We start from the raw sequence: 15,677 nt of genomic DNA on the forward strand, positions 1-15,677 counted from the left end.
AAGGCCAATTTCATAAGAACAGTTTGTGTCGTATTCTTTATGCAGAATGTGTCTTCACGAATGGCATTGAATTCCGTCCTATATGCGATCATCATTCCCGTATTACGGGTCATATTAACATCATTCGTTCCTAGAACAACGCCACCTTCAGGGATAATTGCGATTATATCGCCCGGAAATACAGGGATAAATATGGTATGCCGATCGTCGAATCGTGTGAAACCTTTCTTGCGGTCTTCCAATGGAACGAACTCTTCGTGATCTACTTCAATTTGCGCCTGCTTTTCATCAGACGGGCAGTCGTCAACTGAATGTTTCGGGCTTGATTCGTGGTGCTTTATTTTGGCAATGCGCACACCAGCTCTAGCGTTGTTGTTGTTGTTGTTGTCGGTTTTAAAATGATAATCGATCTGGCGCAGTACCCCGGTTAGCTCTGCCGAATAATTAATGAGAACAAGCTTTAATCAATCTTTACTAGTTCTTGCCTCTGACTCGGAGAGCAGAGGGCGTATTTCTCCGTGCCCCCTTTTTATTCAACTCGTAGCAACTTAATCATTATCGCGATCGAGGGTTAAATGGCAGGCTGGGGCATGTACAAGTGACAAGAAATGATTCATTTCAAATTACTTCTGATTTATCTTTATACCGTAAGCAATGTCATTTTGGACCGGCAATAAGTAGATCGTTAGGTTGTGAGATCTACGTACTTCACAATCTGCAAACATCGTTTGCAGTCGGGGTATAGAAAGCCTTTTACATTTACTATAATAGTTCGCGTTGACTAAAAGCTTCTCGTTACAACTGACCGGGTGGTATGATTACTAGAAACATCGGATTGGTAGCATTATCACCCATTTCCATTGTAGGACTCTTTTCATCATTTTCATTCGTAGCATTTCCGAACATATACACGTTATTTCCTATAGTTACAAACAAACTTGGATTACATTGCATGGAATGTTCTTCGAATTCTAAACGGGATGATATGATGTTTACTTAACTTTTGATTCACAGATAATGCGGGTCTTAGTGTCGGTGGCATTGGTCGGATACCATTTATTTGCATTAGGACTAAACAGTATAGCGTCATACTGTTCGGTTGTACCTGAAACGTGTAAAAGCGTAGAATTAATGACAAACGCATACAGAAATTCTATGTGTACGATGTAGATATTCACCTCCAAGTGAATTTTCAAATGCAAAATTATCGTCTGATGATCCTTGGATCCAATACAAATAACCATTCCCAGAACCATATATCCTCATGTAACGTTCTTCTTCTTGTCCATCAAGTTGAAACAACTATGCGCATGATGTTGAAAAGAAAGGGACTCAGTTATCTATACGACTTAACTAAAGACGGACGTAGATCGCTTACAGAATTCATAATTCATACCGAACCGTTTCATTCATTATTTATGATTAATATTCTTTATTAACGAATTAAATTACATCAGAAATTACATAGGAATTTATTTAACGAAGTGAGATACGGATTTTACTTTTGAAAAACCATTTTAATGCACACGCATAAACTTCCTGATCGCTGATTGGACCCCAATTTTGTAATTCAGCAGGAACATTTTTTAATATGCATGCATTATTTAATCATTCCGCATAAAGTGTGCCGGTACTTCGGTTTCAGATTTCAAAATCAAACCCTTGTTTCGCTGAGGGCAGGTTCGAATCAACACCAAATCAAAACAAAAATAACAGGAAATCTTTACCAAGTAAATACACAACCGGGCCAATCTCTATTTTAAGATTAAAAACTATAGCAAATAGATAAGTAAATAAATGAATGATAACATACATGTCCGTAACGCGGATCTTTATCTCGACAAAATCGTAGAGCGTCCTGTTTGTTATATTTTGTTAGCTCGTCCGTAGAGCAATAGCAGCGTCCAAAAAATACGTCGCTCCAATCTAAAGAGCAACCTTGAAAAAAATGCATTCGCTTTGACTTGAATTTTCATTATTATACATGTAGGATGTACTGAATTTACACGAAACTAACGCAAGGTTTACCTTTAAAAGGCATCTGGTGTATTGACGAACCTAGATGAGCTGAATTGATAAACACATTGCTAAAATATTCAATGATTACCGTAACATAAGTCTTAAACATCATTCAAATCTATGGTGGCTGGTAAGGGACATCGTTATTTTTGTAGCCGATTCATGACATAAAATAACTATTTTATGGACAATAAAACGATAGTCACTTTTTGATTTTACGCCATGTTTAATTAAACTATTCCATTGTGTTTTATGTTGAATTTAGATACGATGAAAAATCTTATTTCAAGGAAGCAAATTAATGTTTGTCTTGAATCGGCTCGAAAAAAGTAACGCATTATGATCCCATAATCGGCCATCATAAATAGCTGTTAACCTCCAGTTTGATAGGGATCTGTACATATCAAAAGCCGTTTTTGTTCAACCGTCAATTTTTCACGTATAACTAAGATCATTAGTCAGGACCAACAACTTCCAATATAAACCTCAACGTTACTTAAAAGAACGGTACCTTCCTTACTCTTGTTTAAAGGCGATGTTGAACTATAGATGATCTGATCATATATTCATGATACAGACTTACGTTCGGCGTATTTAATGCGTATATTTTGAATGGTGTGTGTTCTTGGAAGTTGATATTCAATCACGGTTCCGTGACTTGTCTCTTCGCATGCGCTCATCTCCACTGGTTCACCTTCCATTTTTCTACCATCTTGTGCTGTGTGCATTATTTCGGAGGTCGACAAAATATCAACTTGATACGCGGTTCCTGGATAGAAGATTATCATCATCATCACACAATGGATGCTCAAATTCTTTTCAGATTTTCAGGTTTCTGTCGATTACTTTATCTATATGAACTTGTTTGTTGAATTGGAAAAATGCCGGATATGTATAACTTTGGCAGAGACCTGTATAACTTTGGCAGAGACAATGTAACGGTTTGTTGCAATCAAAAACTTGAATTGTTAAGTTGGAGCTGCTTCCCACACATTGTCGGCTTGCGTTGATAATATGTGGAATATCCCTATATCTGTCGTTTATCCAAAGTGTTGTTACGCCTACACAAATTGAAAAACGAATTCAGGGTTGGATTAAAGGGATTTCATCCTTCGTACACAAACGCCATCGTATAATCATCCGCGATCACATACCTGGAAATACGTCTTTAATTTTATGCCAGATTTCAGCGAGCTGGCTGAGAAAAAATGGACCCACTTCTGAACTAGGTAATTTTTCCTGGCAGAAACTTTCACAGCGCCAGAATTGCATTACTTCGCTGAATATGGCTACACGAAAATGCTGAAAATCGATCCACTTGTCTGGTAGAACACTCTCGTACTTACTCTTTCGCATATCTGAAATGTTTTGAGTTGCGGGAATGGAATGAATTGTTGCTGAAAAAAAAACCTTTCTGATTCATACATTTCTGTCAGACACTTTCTACCTCTGAAAGGCATCAGAAAGCAGCTTTTGTTTCCAATTCTTATATCATCTATAGCTGAAGCATTGCCTTTGCTCTGTTGGATAGCTATCGTAATCTGCAAAGATTTTGGTCTGATTGTAAACCTAAGTGTCTTGCCTAAGATTGATGAAATGTACAAGCAAATGTTTCAATTTCACATTCACTTTAGTCGAAAGAAATGAATAGATTACCGATAGTTTCAGAGACTCTGTATTGGCCACATCTATTTCAGTGTATTTCCATAGTTTCGAGGTGCTGTATTCAGAGTAGAACGCGATATGTTCATCATCGGCGTCAAACTTCAAAACTACGTCAAACGCTCTCCCAATAGATGTCGTTGTATACCACAGTCCAATACAGATATCCGTGTCAAACCCGTGTCCCAGAACCAGAGTGCTATACCCAGGCTCATTCGACAGCAGATAATGTCCTAATAAATTAAGACGAGGTAAATTTCAAATGATTGCAAAAATGCGATTCGAAAATCAGAGAATAAACAAAATTTACAGAATAGGGAAATCAGGTAAATGAATGTATATGAATCTACCTTGTAGGGGTAGGTCTAATGGAACCTTACACAACAGATATCGACAAATGGAAGGCGGTCCGTTACACCATGCAATCTGTGAAGAAGATTCTTTACGACATCTCGTAAGGAATACTCCCTGATACGATCGATGCAGTCGAAATACATTTGTGAAAGCCCACATCATAAGCTTGTCAAATGTTGAATAACAGATGGCTTTGTACGATATTATTCCCTTCAACCATATAAGGGAATTAGTGTCTCTGACATCGGGCCATTCGCAATCTTAAAGATAGAAAACGGATATGTGTGCACCAGTAATTATCACATCCCAGTCCATCCTCCCCGACAGGGATTCGAACCCGATTGTACGAAGCCGCAGTATTCAAACTGTATTCAGTTAAAACGTGTACAACGCTTGTGCCCGGTATGGAATTTATACAAATGATTAAAAAGAAAAAAAAAACGGAATGACACAAAGTTACATTCGAGGTTACATAGAGTCTCATGATGCCATCAGGTTCGAATCTCTGCCGCGGGAGGATGTTTCCAGCCTAGATTCATGCATCCTCCCACGGCAGGGATTCGAACCTGATGGCATCGCTACACTCAGCCACGGCACGTGCGCTATCTCGATGCCATCAGGTTCGAATCCCTGCCGCGGGAGGATGAGCAACAGTTATAAAGATACGAAAGCCAATCCATACCTACGATAGTCAGCGTTGTTTGGTCATGTATTGGTCTCATCATACTTATTGAGTCGTCATTAATTTTCAATTTACCGGAGCCGATCCGCGTGAAATTGCAGAGACCACCCTCGAAATCGCATAACAACGGAAAACCTGCAGTTGTGTGAAACATCGATTTGAAGTTACATTCTTCTGCCGTAGATTATTAAATTCCCGAATGATGATTGAAAGGTACTTTTTGCGTGCAACAGAAAATGTAACTTAGTGGTGAAAACATTAAACAGGTCTTATAGGTTAACGAGATTTTGCTACCCATTCCACAGTTGTGAGTTTTCATTCAGATTTATCTCTTCATTGATAACTAATTTTTAACATAGAGCTAACTCAAACTCATTGCTGGGACCGGATCCTGGTGAAGCTATTGCGCAGGCGAAAGCTCGTAATTTCTGATATTTGATACCAGATTTAATGCGGCTCTCCTAAAATATTTCTCATCATTACTATTGTTTGTACTAAGTACTCATTCAGCGTTGATTTTTGACGCTGTAGAAATCGCGACAAAAAGGTTTATATACATTGATACCTAGTATGCATTATATAAGGGGTTCTGTGTGAGTCGATGTGCACTACGTCATCAATATTGGCGTTTCAGAGTATCCATTACAATTGTGAATTTTGACGTTTATTTTGCAATCAAATATTTATATGAATATTTCATAACTCTTTATAACTTTCATTATTTTGTATTTGATAATTATTTTTTTGAGGATGTGCACTACGTCATCAACATTTCGGGGCTAGACTGGTTGCCGGTCAATTCAATCATCGATATTCAAATCCAAGATAACTTCATTAATCCTTCATATTACATAATTTTGATTTTGAAATATAACTTATATGAGAAATTTTTTCTCGTAACCAAAATTCTTGAAAATACTATAATAATATTTTTCATTTATTTCGTTGTAGACACAGTACTCAGTCGCATTTTCCATAAGTATCAACACAATATACAATTCACAAATATTACTTACTTTGTTCGGCGACTATACCAAAGCCGATCATCGAAATAGTCACGATGAATACTAGAAATCGAGTCATGATTCTTTATTTACCGAGTATTTCGCTTTTTTCCTGGTGGATTTCAATTCGCGTCGATGAGGAGACGTCATGAGCGCGAAGCCGCGAATGCAAATATGACCGCAACTGCTCGTTGATGCCCACTAACTTTATGACAACGCCCATGATTAATTATCAAAATAACTGTTCATAAGAGATAAAAACGTTTCCATGAGAATGATTATACGAATCAGATGATTCATTTTGTAAAAAGCAATTACAATGAAAGCATTGTACACTTTCAAAAATGAAATATGGAATCATTTTTGTCTTTATGTCACATAGTGCGCTTTAGATAATTACTATAACGCAGAAAAGTGTCCTGGGGATATTATTATTATTGTTTGGATTATTTTCCAAATTTTTTCCGAGTTATGAACACAGAGAAAAGTATATGTTTTCTTTAAGTTTTTTAGAATCTATTTCGGTTAACTCAGAGTTAGAAACGGCGATATAGCGTTAAGTTAAAGTAAATGGGGCCAATAAATACCGGGCACAGTTACATAAAGAAACCATTTAAGAAGACCAGCGATCAAGAAATAAATTTAAAAGAATTGAGTAAATGTTTCTTCAATTTCGTATATTTCAGCAAACAAATATTGATCAAATAAAACCCGCTTTGCCATTCTTAGACATTTCGAAAAAAATAGGATGTAAACATATACGTGAAATCTATTAAACCAAGACCAATGAATATTGCTGGAAATCCGACCAATGGTTGTATCGTTCCCGTAACTATTGATAGTATTATAGTTACCAGTCGAGACAAGACGACATCTATTGCGAATATCGTCTCGTAATTATTGTCGAATTTCTCATCAGCGACATCTGACAACCATGAATGATAAAACGCGCCGTGCAAACCGAAACCTATTGTATATATATTATCCGGGCCGAACGCATGCCAAATATTACTAATAAACGGATAAGAAAACATAGAAATTGTCATTAGAAGGCAATAGATTATAGCGCAAATCCATCGATAGTTTCTAGTTTTTGATACGACAAATCCAAATAAATTTGTACTTAAAACCAAGAGAACTGCTGAGGACAGTCTTACAGTCGCTATTTGCCAAGGTTTGGAATCTAAATGGCTCGTTATCCATAACGGTATCAATGTGTAATAAACATTTATATGAAATACATCTATGACGTTGAGTCCGAGTAGAATTAATGTTTGAGTATCAGTCAGCATCGATTTGACCACGCTGAGTTGAATGGTTTTTTCATTTTTCAAATTTTCATCGCAATTATTTTCTATATCGACAAAAGCTCGAACGACAATCGTAACACTTAACGCTGTAAAAAGTATCCAAAATGTGTCCGCATGACCGATCGATCGAACCACGTATAGAGACACCGAGTAACCGAGTGCAGTGCCTCCGTATCGAAAGCTGTACATTACTGCTAAAGCTACAATTCTGTTTGAACTTCTTCCGTAAGCGACGGACACCATCGTTAACCCAGAGTTGACGAGAAACGCCTCGGATATTCCAATCAATGAATGCGTAATAGCTATTATCCACCACATTGACGCAAATGCAGATATGCAGATGGCGATTAGTGTTGTTACTAAACCAAACCAAAACGGATACAAATGTCCATATTTGTAAGTGAGTCTACCACATATAACATTTCCAAATAGCGCACCAGCGTCGAATGTAGATTGGGTTACTGTTAGCTCCACTGTTTGATAGTCCTGTGTCGAATTATTTTGAGTTCCGTGCAGTAGTTCAGATGCTACAGCGACTACCGCGCCCGATGTCATTTTCGCAACAAGTAACGCTACACTTACAATCAAGACGATAACTGCCGGATTACATCGACATCGATGAACATTGCATGAACTAGAAACGCGTGATGACGAATCTTGAACTCGGCTATCAACATCTTTTACTGCTCCATATTCCCTGCCTTCAAGTTTTGTGACCTTTTCTACAAGAATTTCTTTACCATCACCTTTCAATTTATTCCTCGCTGTGTACAACGACATTTCTTGGTGTGTATTATATAGATATATGTGGTTTTAAAGATATATCCGGTAATGATATATCTGAATAATGAACTACGAGCATTTATTCTCCACAAACGACTTGATTTATTTATCAAAAAATTCCTTTCAAAAGTATACATATAAATGTTCGCATAATTTCTTTCTTATTCTATAGGTGTTCAATTTCTTGATATCTATGCATACCTCCACAAAAGACAACATGAATCTTCTACATTTGAATGGGGCAGAGGTCATGCCATAAATAGGCTAAGCGTGTCCTCTGCGGCGCATTGGTTTATGTGCGGTCATGTTGAGGGTAAATTCCGTTTCACATGCTTCACCAAAGCCGTATCCTCACCTTTCACGACGAGTGATCATTGTAATGTGAAATTCAGTCAAGTAATTGGTTTGTCCATATACTTACTCTATTAATACATCCATGCTTGGTCACATCACCGAATTGGTCTTTTGTCAAATAATTCCTACTCTTGACCTGCCTGACCAGGTGACCTCCTGAAAAATACTTTAAAGACTTAAAAGTGGGCTAATATCAAAGATAGAATGAATTATATATTGTGAAAATAATTCCACGAATAACGACAATGATTGTGAAATGTTCGGTTTGCATGTAGCTGGCTATTATCGATGTTAACGATATGATGGACCAGTAGCATGCTATCATCGGATCAAATAGTGAGATGATTTAAAAAAGATAATGTTCGGTTGATTGTTTTATCTTCAACTATCCGGGGTACTGATCGTATATAATCAACAAAATTAAACCATAAGTTTAGTAACGGAAAATGATACGGAAACATTGCAACCAGTAAAATACTCAATTATTTTGATATCCTCGCTGTCCCAAATGACAGAAGGGTTTCTATCCCGAATATCAGATTGAAGTTGTCCCTTGCTGCATCTAATTATCTTTAATTAATTGCGTTGTGTTTCACTACGCATACAACATGAACGTGTATATATTGTTGAATTTCCTGAGTTGCCATCATGAATCAACTGCGATTTGAAAATGTTTCGTTCTTTTAAGGTACAGTAAATTTTGCCAACTCGAAGACAAAAACGAAATCATCGTCTCACTCCCTAACGTATTTACCCATCCTAAATATTAGCTAAATATCAGATATTAGCTTCACTCAAGACCAATTAAGCCAATCTTAGTTTGTTCAAGTTAGGCGGAGTTTTTACATGTTTCGATGGGTAGCCGTGGTGTGAATATCTGGTTTTCAATCAATTTTGGCCCCTGCTTGAAACTAAGAAAGCTACTTTGCGTAAGAACATGTCCGATCGAATATTACATAATGTACACAGGTCTTTCTCGGCAATTCCTCCTCGATCCTTCATGAAATATTTTATCAATCCTTCTCATTCGTCAAGTATCGAATTTTACGGCCGATTAATTTTTCAAATCGTTTTTCTTAGAATACTATCTTTCTTTTATTGGAAAATAAAATGACTGGATAATATACGAGTATACGCATTGGAATATCATTTGCGACTGAACGCGTTGTGCCGTCGTAGTTGTCGTTTTGTAATATACATCAAATCGTTCTTCATTTCCGTTGTGACACAGCTGCATTTGTGAATACATTAAACACTGAAATAATCGGTCAATGTTCAGTTGAAATAGGAATAACGAACACCTGTCGCTATACGACCGTCAAATACACGCACACATATAAACATCATTTACGTATCGAGTCAAACGCTTTGTTAATTTCTGAAAAATAATGCCGCAAAATTATCATCGTTGAGAACTGATTCTAAGCGTTCGTCCGGATTAATTGACGAGAAACGGACGGACAGCCATCACAGGTTCGGGGTTATTCATTTTCCAGCTCTATCCGTGATGGATCGAGGTTCGCGAAGGAGCGGCAAGTAAGTCCTTATGTAATTTAGTTTTTCACGCTACGTGTGGAAACTCGAGAAGACGTAGTTTTAATTCTGTCAACTATATTTCATAATGATAATTTGATAAATGTATTGTTTGATGTTATTTGATACGTATTCTATGTTGGTTATGATAAACGTACACAATGCGAGTGAAAATTCGGCGAATATATTTTAAGATTATCGAGCTGGACCCCAAATGTGTTAATGATATCGAAATCAATTCAATATGGGCTGAAGCTTTTCTGGTATACATTCTGAAATAGTGTGCGACCATGTTGATGCGATGAGTCAAGGCAGTTGAAACGTGGCCACTACACACAAATCTGCATGTTTTGGTAGAAAGTAGGTAACCTGACTGGTCACTCGCTGTAGCGGTTTTTTGCTTTCTCAGGCTCAAGAACGTCATGAACTTACGTCAGCTTTTGGAAATGACCCATTCTCAGACTTAAGGTTGAAAAGGGGTTAATCATAGAAAAATGTACTTTCAATCATTTTGTAAAAATTGCCCTAGTATTTTCCTATAAATTTGCTGATTTTAGTTGATCATAAAAACAAAGCTAATGTGAAAGTCTTAGAATATTTAAAAATGAAATTAGTAAACACAGATTGAAACTCTAATTTATTTCACTCGTCCAAACCAGGTTTTTCACCAGGTTTTTCAACTTAGTATATCGTTCGTTATAGATAATCATACTTGTTTTGCTGAACAGTATAGGAAAGGTTTACAGCATTATAAAACAATGCTGTCTCGATCATTATATGTGAATCAACACAACACATCTAACAACCATAAACATTGCGACGGTCGACTTTTCCCGGGGGACGAATTCAAATTTGTTAATAAGCGCTTGTCTGTATGAGGGGTATTAGGATCTGGCAACGACAAACGCATTTTAGCTAATGTGCCTTATGAAATATCAATGGATAAAAGCCTAATCAGTTATAGACGTTGATACGATCCACGTATATTGTATGTGAATAGCAAATTAATTCGATTTGTATCTCACCGTGAAGCATCATGGCAGAGGGAGAGGCCATCTGCTCAATGTTGCGTTTAGATCGCCATGATGACTACGTTAAGCCAATGATATGGTTTTTTCTTGGGGGAAGGGGTGCAGTTGTGGTTTTTGAGATCCGGACCCCTGCTTTTTCGTTTGTCAAGACAGAGATTCTGTCGCTCATCCTCTCGAAAATTAACGAAAACATCTATTTCCGATATAGAGTAGCCTTGCCCGTGGCCTTCGGCCTGGCTGCTCTATTTTTTCCTTTTACAGTCACGGTGACGGTCATTAGACGGCCAATGTGACGCATAAGAACAATACGCGTGACGTCTGTGAATAATGTTTATACCAACTGTGATAATGAATGCTGATTATTGATATGTCCAATAAGTAATACTTTTCCGATTTCGGTGTCGAGAATGGGCCCAACTCGATACATTAGAAATAAATGCCACGCAGCGTGTATACATACATGTATATAGTTTTAGAATACGTGACTCTAATAAATAGAGGGTGAATTGAAATGAATATGAATTATATCATTTAAATTCTATGGCAAAACAGAAAGAGATTTGAAAAATGAAACTATTATGAATATATATATATGTATATCTAAATAGAGGTTTGATTTTTTTCTAAGATTCTCTCGCGGCCTGAACTTGTGTCGATGTAATTGTATAAGAAAATCAATTAGAAAACAAATATTTCACGTCGGACGATAGATCAAGTGTTCGTACGCTGAACTTGAACTCTGCTTGTTGAAATTTGTCGGTTCTAATTTTTATCGACTCAAACAATTACACACCATCGCTGTGGCATGTATTGGAAATCTATTTCGTGTGGCATTTGACCGTATATATTGGAATATCCGGCTAGATTCTCAGAGTCGAAAGTCGCGTCAATATCTAACAGTGTATTTTTCGTCGTTGCTCGTTGTTGTTTCTGCTCCTCGAGACCAGACTTCTGCGACGTTCGGTTCGAGGGAGACACTCGAAAAAGACAATTTCCTTTCTACGAGGCGTTTTTTGTATTATTCTAGGTACAAGAACTATGAATGAACCTTCGAAACTGGTAATAATTGCGGAGTAAGTATTAAAAAAAGACGTCACGATATTGCTACAGTACGTACTCTGAAGAACACGATAATACGCGATGGGCAAAAAGAAACCGTTCGCTAAGCGTGTACAGGATTTCTGTAATAAAGACAGGATGGCGCGTATGGTATACCTATGCGCGATGACTTGCATTACGACAGGATTTATAATCTGTGTTCTGTTGATCGCCGAAATTCTGATGCCGTATCTGAAAATACATCTGTACGAACGGAATAATTGTACAACGATTAGATCGTACTACATGGGAACAACTGGCTGGGAATACAGGAGCGACAAATGGCCTAAATGTCGACCGGGACGGAAACAGATGTCATACCCGTGCGCGAAGATCGAGGTGCGACATCAGTGGAATAATAGTACAGTTTTCGGTTTGCTTCACGAAGACGAGTACAACCTCATCGATTCGGAAAATTTTCCGGGAACAAAAAATGTAAGACTTGAAACGGTTTTATCTTAACGGTTGGGGGCATGTGTGTATGTTAGCTACGCTTTCCATAATTCCTTCAATGAAGTCTATGATGGATTGATTTTGGCAAGATCCAATGAAAATATGTTCAAAACATCACGAATTAAAGATCTTCACAACAAACTATCGAATTGTGAAATATCCATGAAAGAACAGTTTCAATTTTCATAATGACGTGTCTTAACGTTCTATTGAGCGTTTTGGGAGTCACGCATACCCCTACTCCAGACAAATGCGAACTGATACAAAACATGTACACCGGATTTTCAACTTTGAGTAACTCAACGATGACGCTTAATAGCAAAGACAACCCGACAGCAGGGCTATCTTAAAACATTGAAAATTATTCGAAATAATCTAATTGCTTTGAAATAGCCATGTTCCCATGTTATGTAACAAGTATTTTGATTACTGAGTTGCTCAATTAATCCGGAGTTTTGTGAAAGTTAAGATTTGTCTTGAGGAGGAGATATCATGGATGTTTAACTATTAGAAAACTACCCAAGTGAAACTATCGAATTATTTATTTACGTATTTCAATATTCGTATAGTGTTCGTTTTCGAGATGTACGATCAGCACGAGAGAGAATGCCGTTGAAATACACCGTCTAATGAACAAGTATGGCAGAGAGAACACGAAATTTACGTGTCTCGTCAGTCCTAGTGATCCAAGTAAAATAGTTCTTCGCAAGTAAGTATTAAGCAGTTATTTAGATGTAGAATCATGGAAAATTAGCGTAGAGTTAACTGGCTCTGGAACTCGGGCTAATCGATCTGAAGACCAGGACGATTACTATCACACATTCACCGTTATAGAAATACGATCAGTTTTTTAATGTAGGCTGGAAAAGCGTCCGGTGTCCGATGTTTGTAGTTTATTTTCAATTGAAAATTCCTCAGGTTAAATCCTGCTGAATACAAGTGAAGCCTGGTTGATACATCGACTGGAAAATGATGAAATAAATTTTATATATCGAATGTCTGAGGGTTGCACATTCCAAGTGGCAGATTGATACATGCGTCGTAATGAATTAAAGAATCCCAAAGTTGAATCTTGTATGATAAAATCTTTAAGTACGAAACCACAAAGTTTGTGCGATTGACCAGTTTGGTCATTCCACCTGATTAAGGCTGTTAGTCAACAGCCGAAAGAAACGTTCTGGTTTCGTTTCAACAGGTATCATATCATATAAAACTATATTATGGGACTTCTTAATTCGTCTACAGTTTACACGGATTTGAGTGTTTTATTCGACTAATGTGTATTCGAGTAATGTGTCGTATTAGTGTGGTTAAAATGGTCCAGCAGTAATTTGCCCCAAAATGCAATCAATTCTAACGCAGCAGACCTTGGTGAATTATTATCATTTATTTTTCTACCAACAAAGAGTAATAATGATACATTAAATTCCGAATATATTCGTTTTTTTCAGTTACCACACGAAGAAAGAGACGCTGATAGCCGTGTTGGTGCCGGGTGGTTTGTTTGTGCTGGGTCTCTTGACGACCATATTCATGATCTGTTTGATCGGTTGTAAGGTGTGGGGATACACCGGCTACGGAGCCACTGCGCAGTGGGAAAAGAGCATCATTTGGAACGACGACGCGCCTCCGAAAAAAGGCTTTCCCCACAACCTGATAGATTACGCCAGACAAACTCGAGGAGGAAATCAGGCGTCTAGTGCACCAAATACGAATAGCGACTATCCCGTCTGAACGTTCGAAATTTTGAAATAATTCTTCTTAAGTAAAAGCGACAAAATGATTTATTATCGGCGCATTTTTAGGTCATCGGTTTTCGGAATTTGTTATAGACATTTTGATTTCGTTTTATGAAATATCGTACACTATACTTCATTGAATGAGACGTAACTATATCTATTCTAGTCGGAGATACGCGTGTACACTTTATATGCAAACATATACCGTGATAAGTGCCTTGCGTAAAGCAACGTTGTCAAAAACATGACTTCAACGTTTTGTATAATTTCTATCCAGCGCTGAAACAACTATGCAATAATTCAGACGATAACACTATTATATAGATGGCGCATTGTTGGTTTGGTTGGATAGTTTTTTAAATGATCCAATTGTTTATTCATCGAAAATCTTTCCCTTCTCTTTCACGTGACATTAACTTGTGGACTCATTTTCGATCTATGCATTCAATTTTCGGGCTTGTGGCGGACTAGGCGAATTTCTTCGCCAAATTCGTCTACGATTGAATTCGGGAGACTAATTTTGGCAAATTTTTAGGCGAATTCGGTATGAAGACTGATTCGCCAATCGATCACTCGATTCAATGTATTTTTAGTCGAATCTATTTGATGACACACCGGATGAATCTCTGGCAATCGACGATTAAAAATTCGCCTAAATTCACCTAGTTTGTCGCGGGATTCGCTGCGCGTTGATTATAGATCTTCCAATAAAGAGTTTGTTCTTCAGCTGCGGAACTCCAGGGGCTGGTTGCATAGTCATGGCTTAGACTTAAGACCAGTCTAAGACCAACTTAGTTCTATAGACAATCTAACAACTTAAGACCAGTCTTAAGATTTAAGACCACTTTTGGACTTAAGTCACGACTGTGCAACTGGCCCCTGGGGACGAGCTTTCGTTATTGTGTAGTCTACTGTTAAGTAGTTAAGAATCAAAATGACAATTTCGTTCGAAGTTAAATTCATAAAAATTAACCATCGACCTTCCACTCATGCATCGATCGGGTAACGAATGTTTTCTGTGCACGCATTTTCATGTAAATAGATCAACTCAAAGGTTGCGGATTTAATATAGAAAACTACGAAAGCTCGTCCCCTGCAAAAGGTGCGTTCATACTGCTTCTCACGTTCATACAATATTGTGATATTAATATATGTTAAGTTATTATTATAACATTTATACTTGTAACATATTTTCTTCATGTTTTTTTCCACTCGCGGAAGAGGGTTTTTATTATATATCGTTTAACACTTTAGTGCTATAACACCGAGCACGGTTTTATGTGTTTCCAATGAAGTAAAAATAAAACTATACTGACTTTTCAACGTGGTCTTTATTACTATAATTATTATTATTCTTTATTTACGAATTAGATTATTACATTAGAAAATTGCACACGCACACGTACACGCACACGCACACACAGGCACGCAGTCCCCTGCTGCGGCTGTAACGACGATAAGCTGGCCCCAAGCAGAAAAACGCGGCGGGCAGGAAAAAGCCGCAGTTGTTGGTTGGTCACAGCTCGTGATGACCAACCAGCCTCGAGGGCCCTGTGTAACAGCACGTCGATTTTTAACGGTAATATATTGGTTCAATGTTCTAAACGACGTCGTTTGCATTTTGACTCGGCCATCCTTAATTCATCAATTCCAAA

The 15,677-nt window shown here is 37.5% G+C and overlaps 1 protein-coding gene and 1 long non-coding RNA gene across 2 annotated transcripts; one reads left to right on the top strand and one right to left on the bottom strand.

Moving 5' to 3' along the window:
* Positions 1-1,857: 1,857 nt before the first annotated feature.
* Positions 1,858-2,683, bottom strand: LOC141908971 (uncharacterized). Its single transcript, XR_012619650.1, has 3 exons — positions 2,603-2,683; positions 2,029-2,067; positions 1,858-1,938 (listed from the first exon to the last, which is right to left on the bottom strand). It is a non-coding gene; the product is annotated as an uncharacterized LOC141908971 (long non-coding RNA).
* Positions 2,684-9,319: 6,636 nt separating this feature from the next.
* LOC141908967 (uncharacterized) lies at positions 9,320-15,328 on the top strand. The gene is made up of 4 exons (XM_074799274.1): positions 9,320-9,704; positions 11,760-12,265; positions 12,853-12,992; positions 13,735-15,328. Exons 2-4 carry the CDS (start codon positions 11,873-11,875, stop codon positions 14,015-14,017), a joined length of 816 nt encoding a protein of 271 aa, XP_074655375.1. The 5' UTR covers positions 9,320-9,704; positions 11,760-11,872; the 3' UTR covers positions 14,018-15,328.
* The last annotated feature ends 349 nt before the right edge of the window (positions 15,329-15,677 follow it).

This window comes from Tubulanus polymorphus, chromosome 7 (genome assembly GCF_964204645.1).
Source record: "Tubulanus polymorphus chromosome 7, tnTubPoly1.2, whole genome shotgun sequence".
Lineage (NCBI taxonomy): Eukaryota > Metazoa > Nemertea > Palaeonemertea > Tubulaniformes > Tubulanidae > Tubulanus > Tubulanus polymorphus.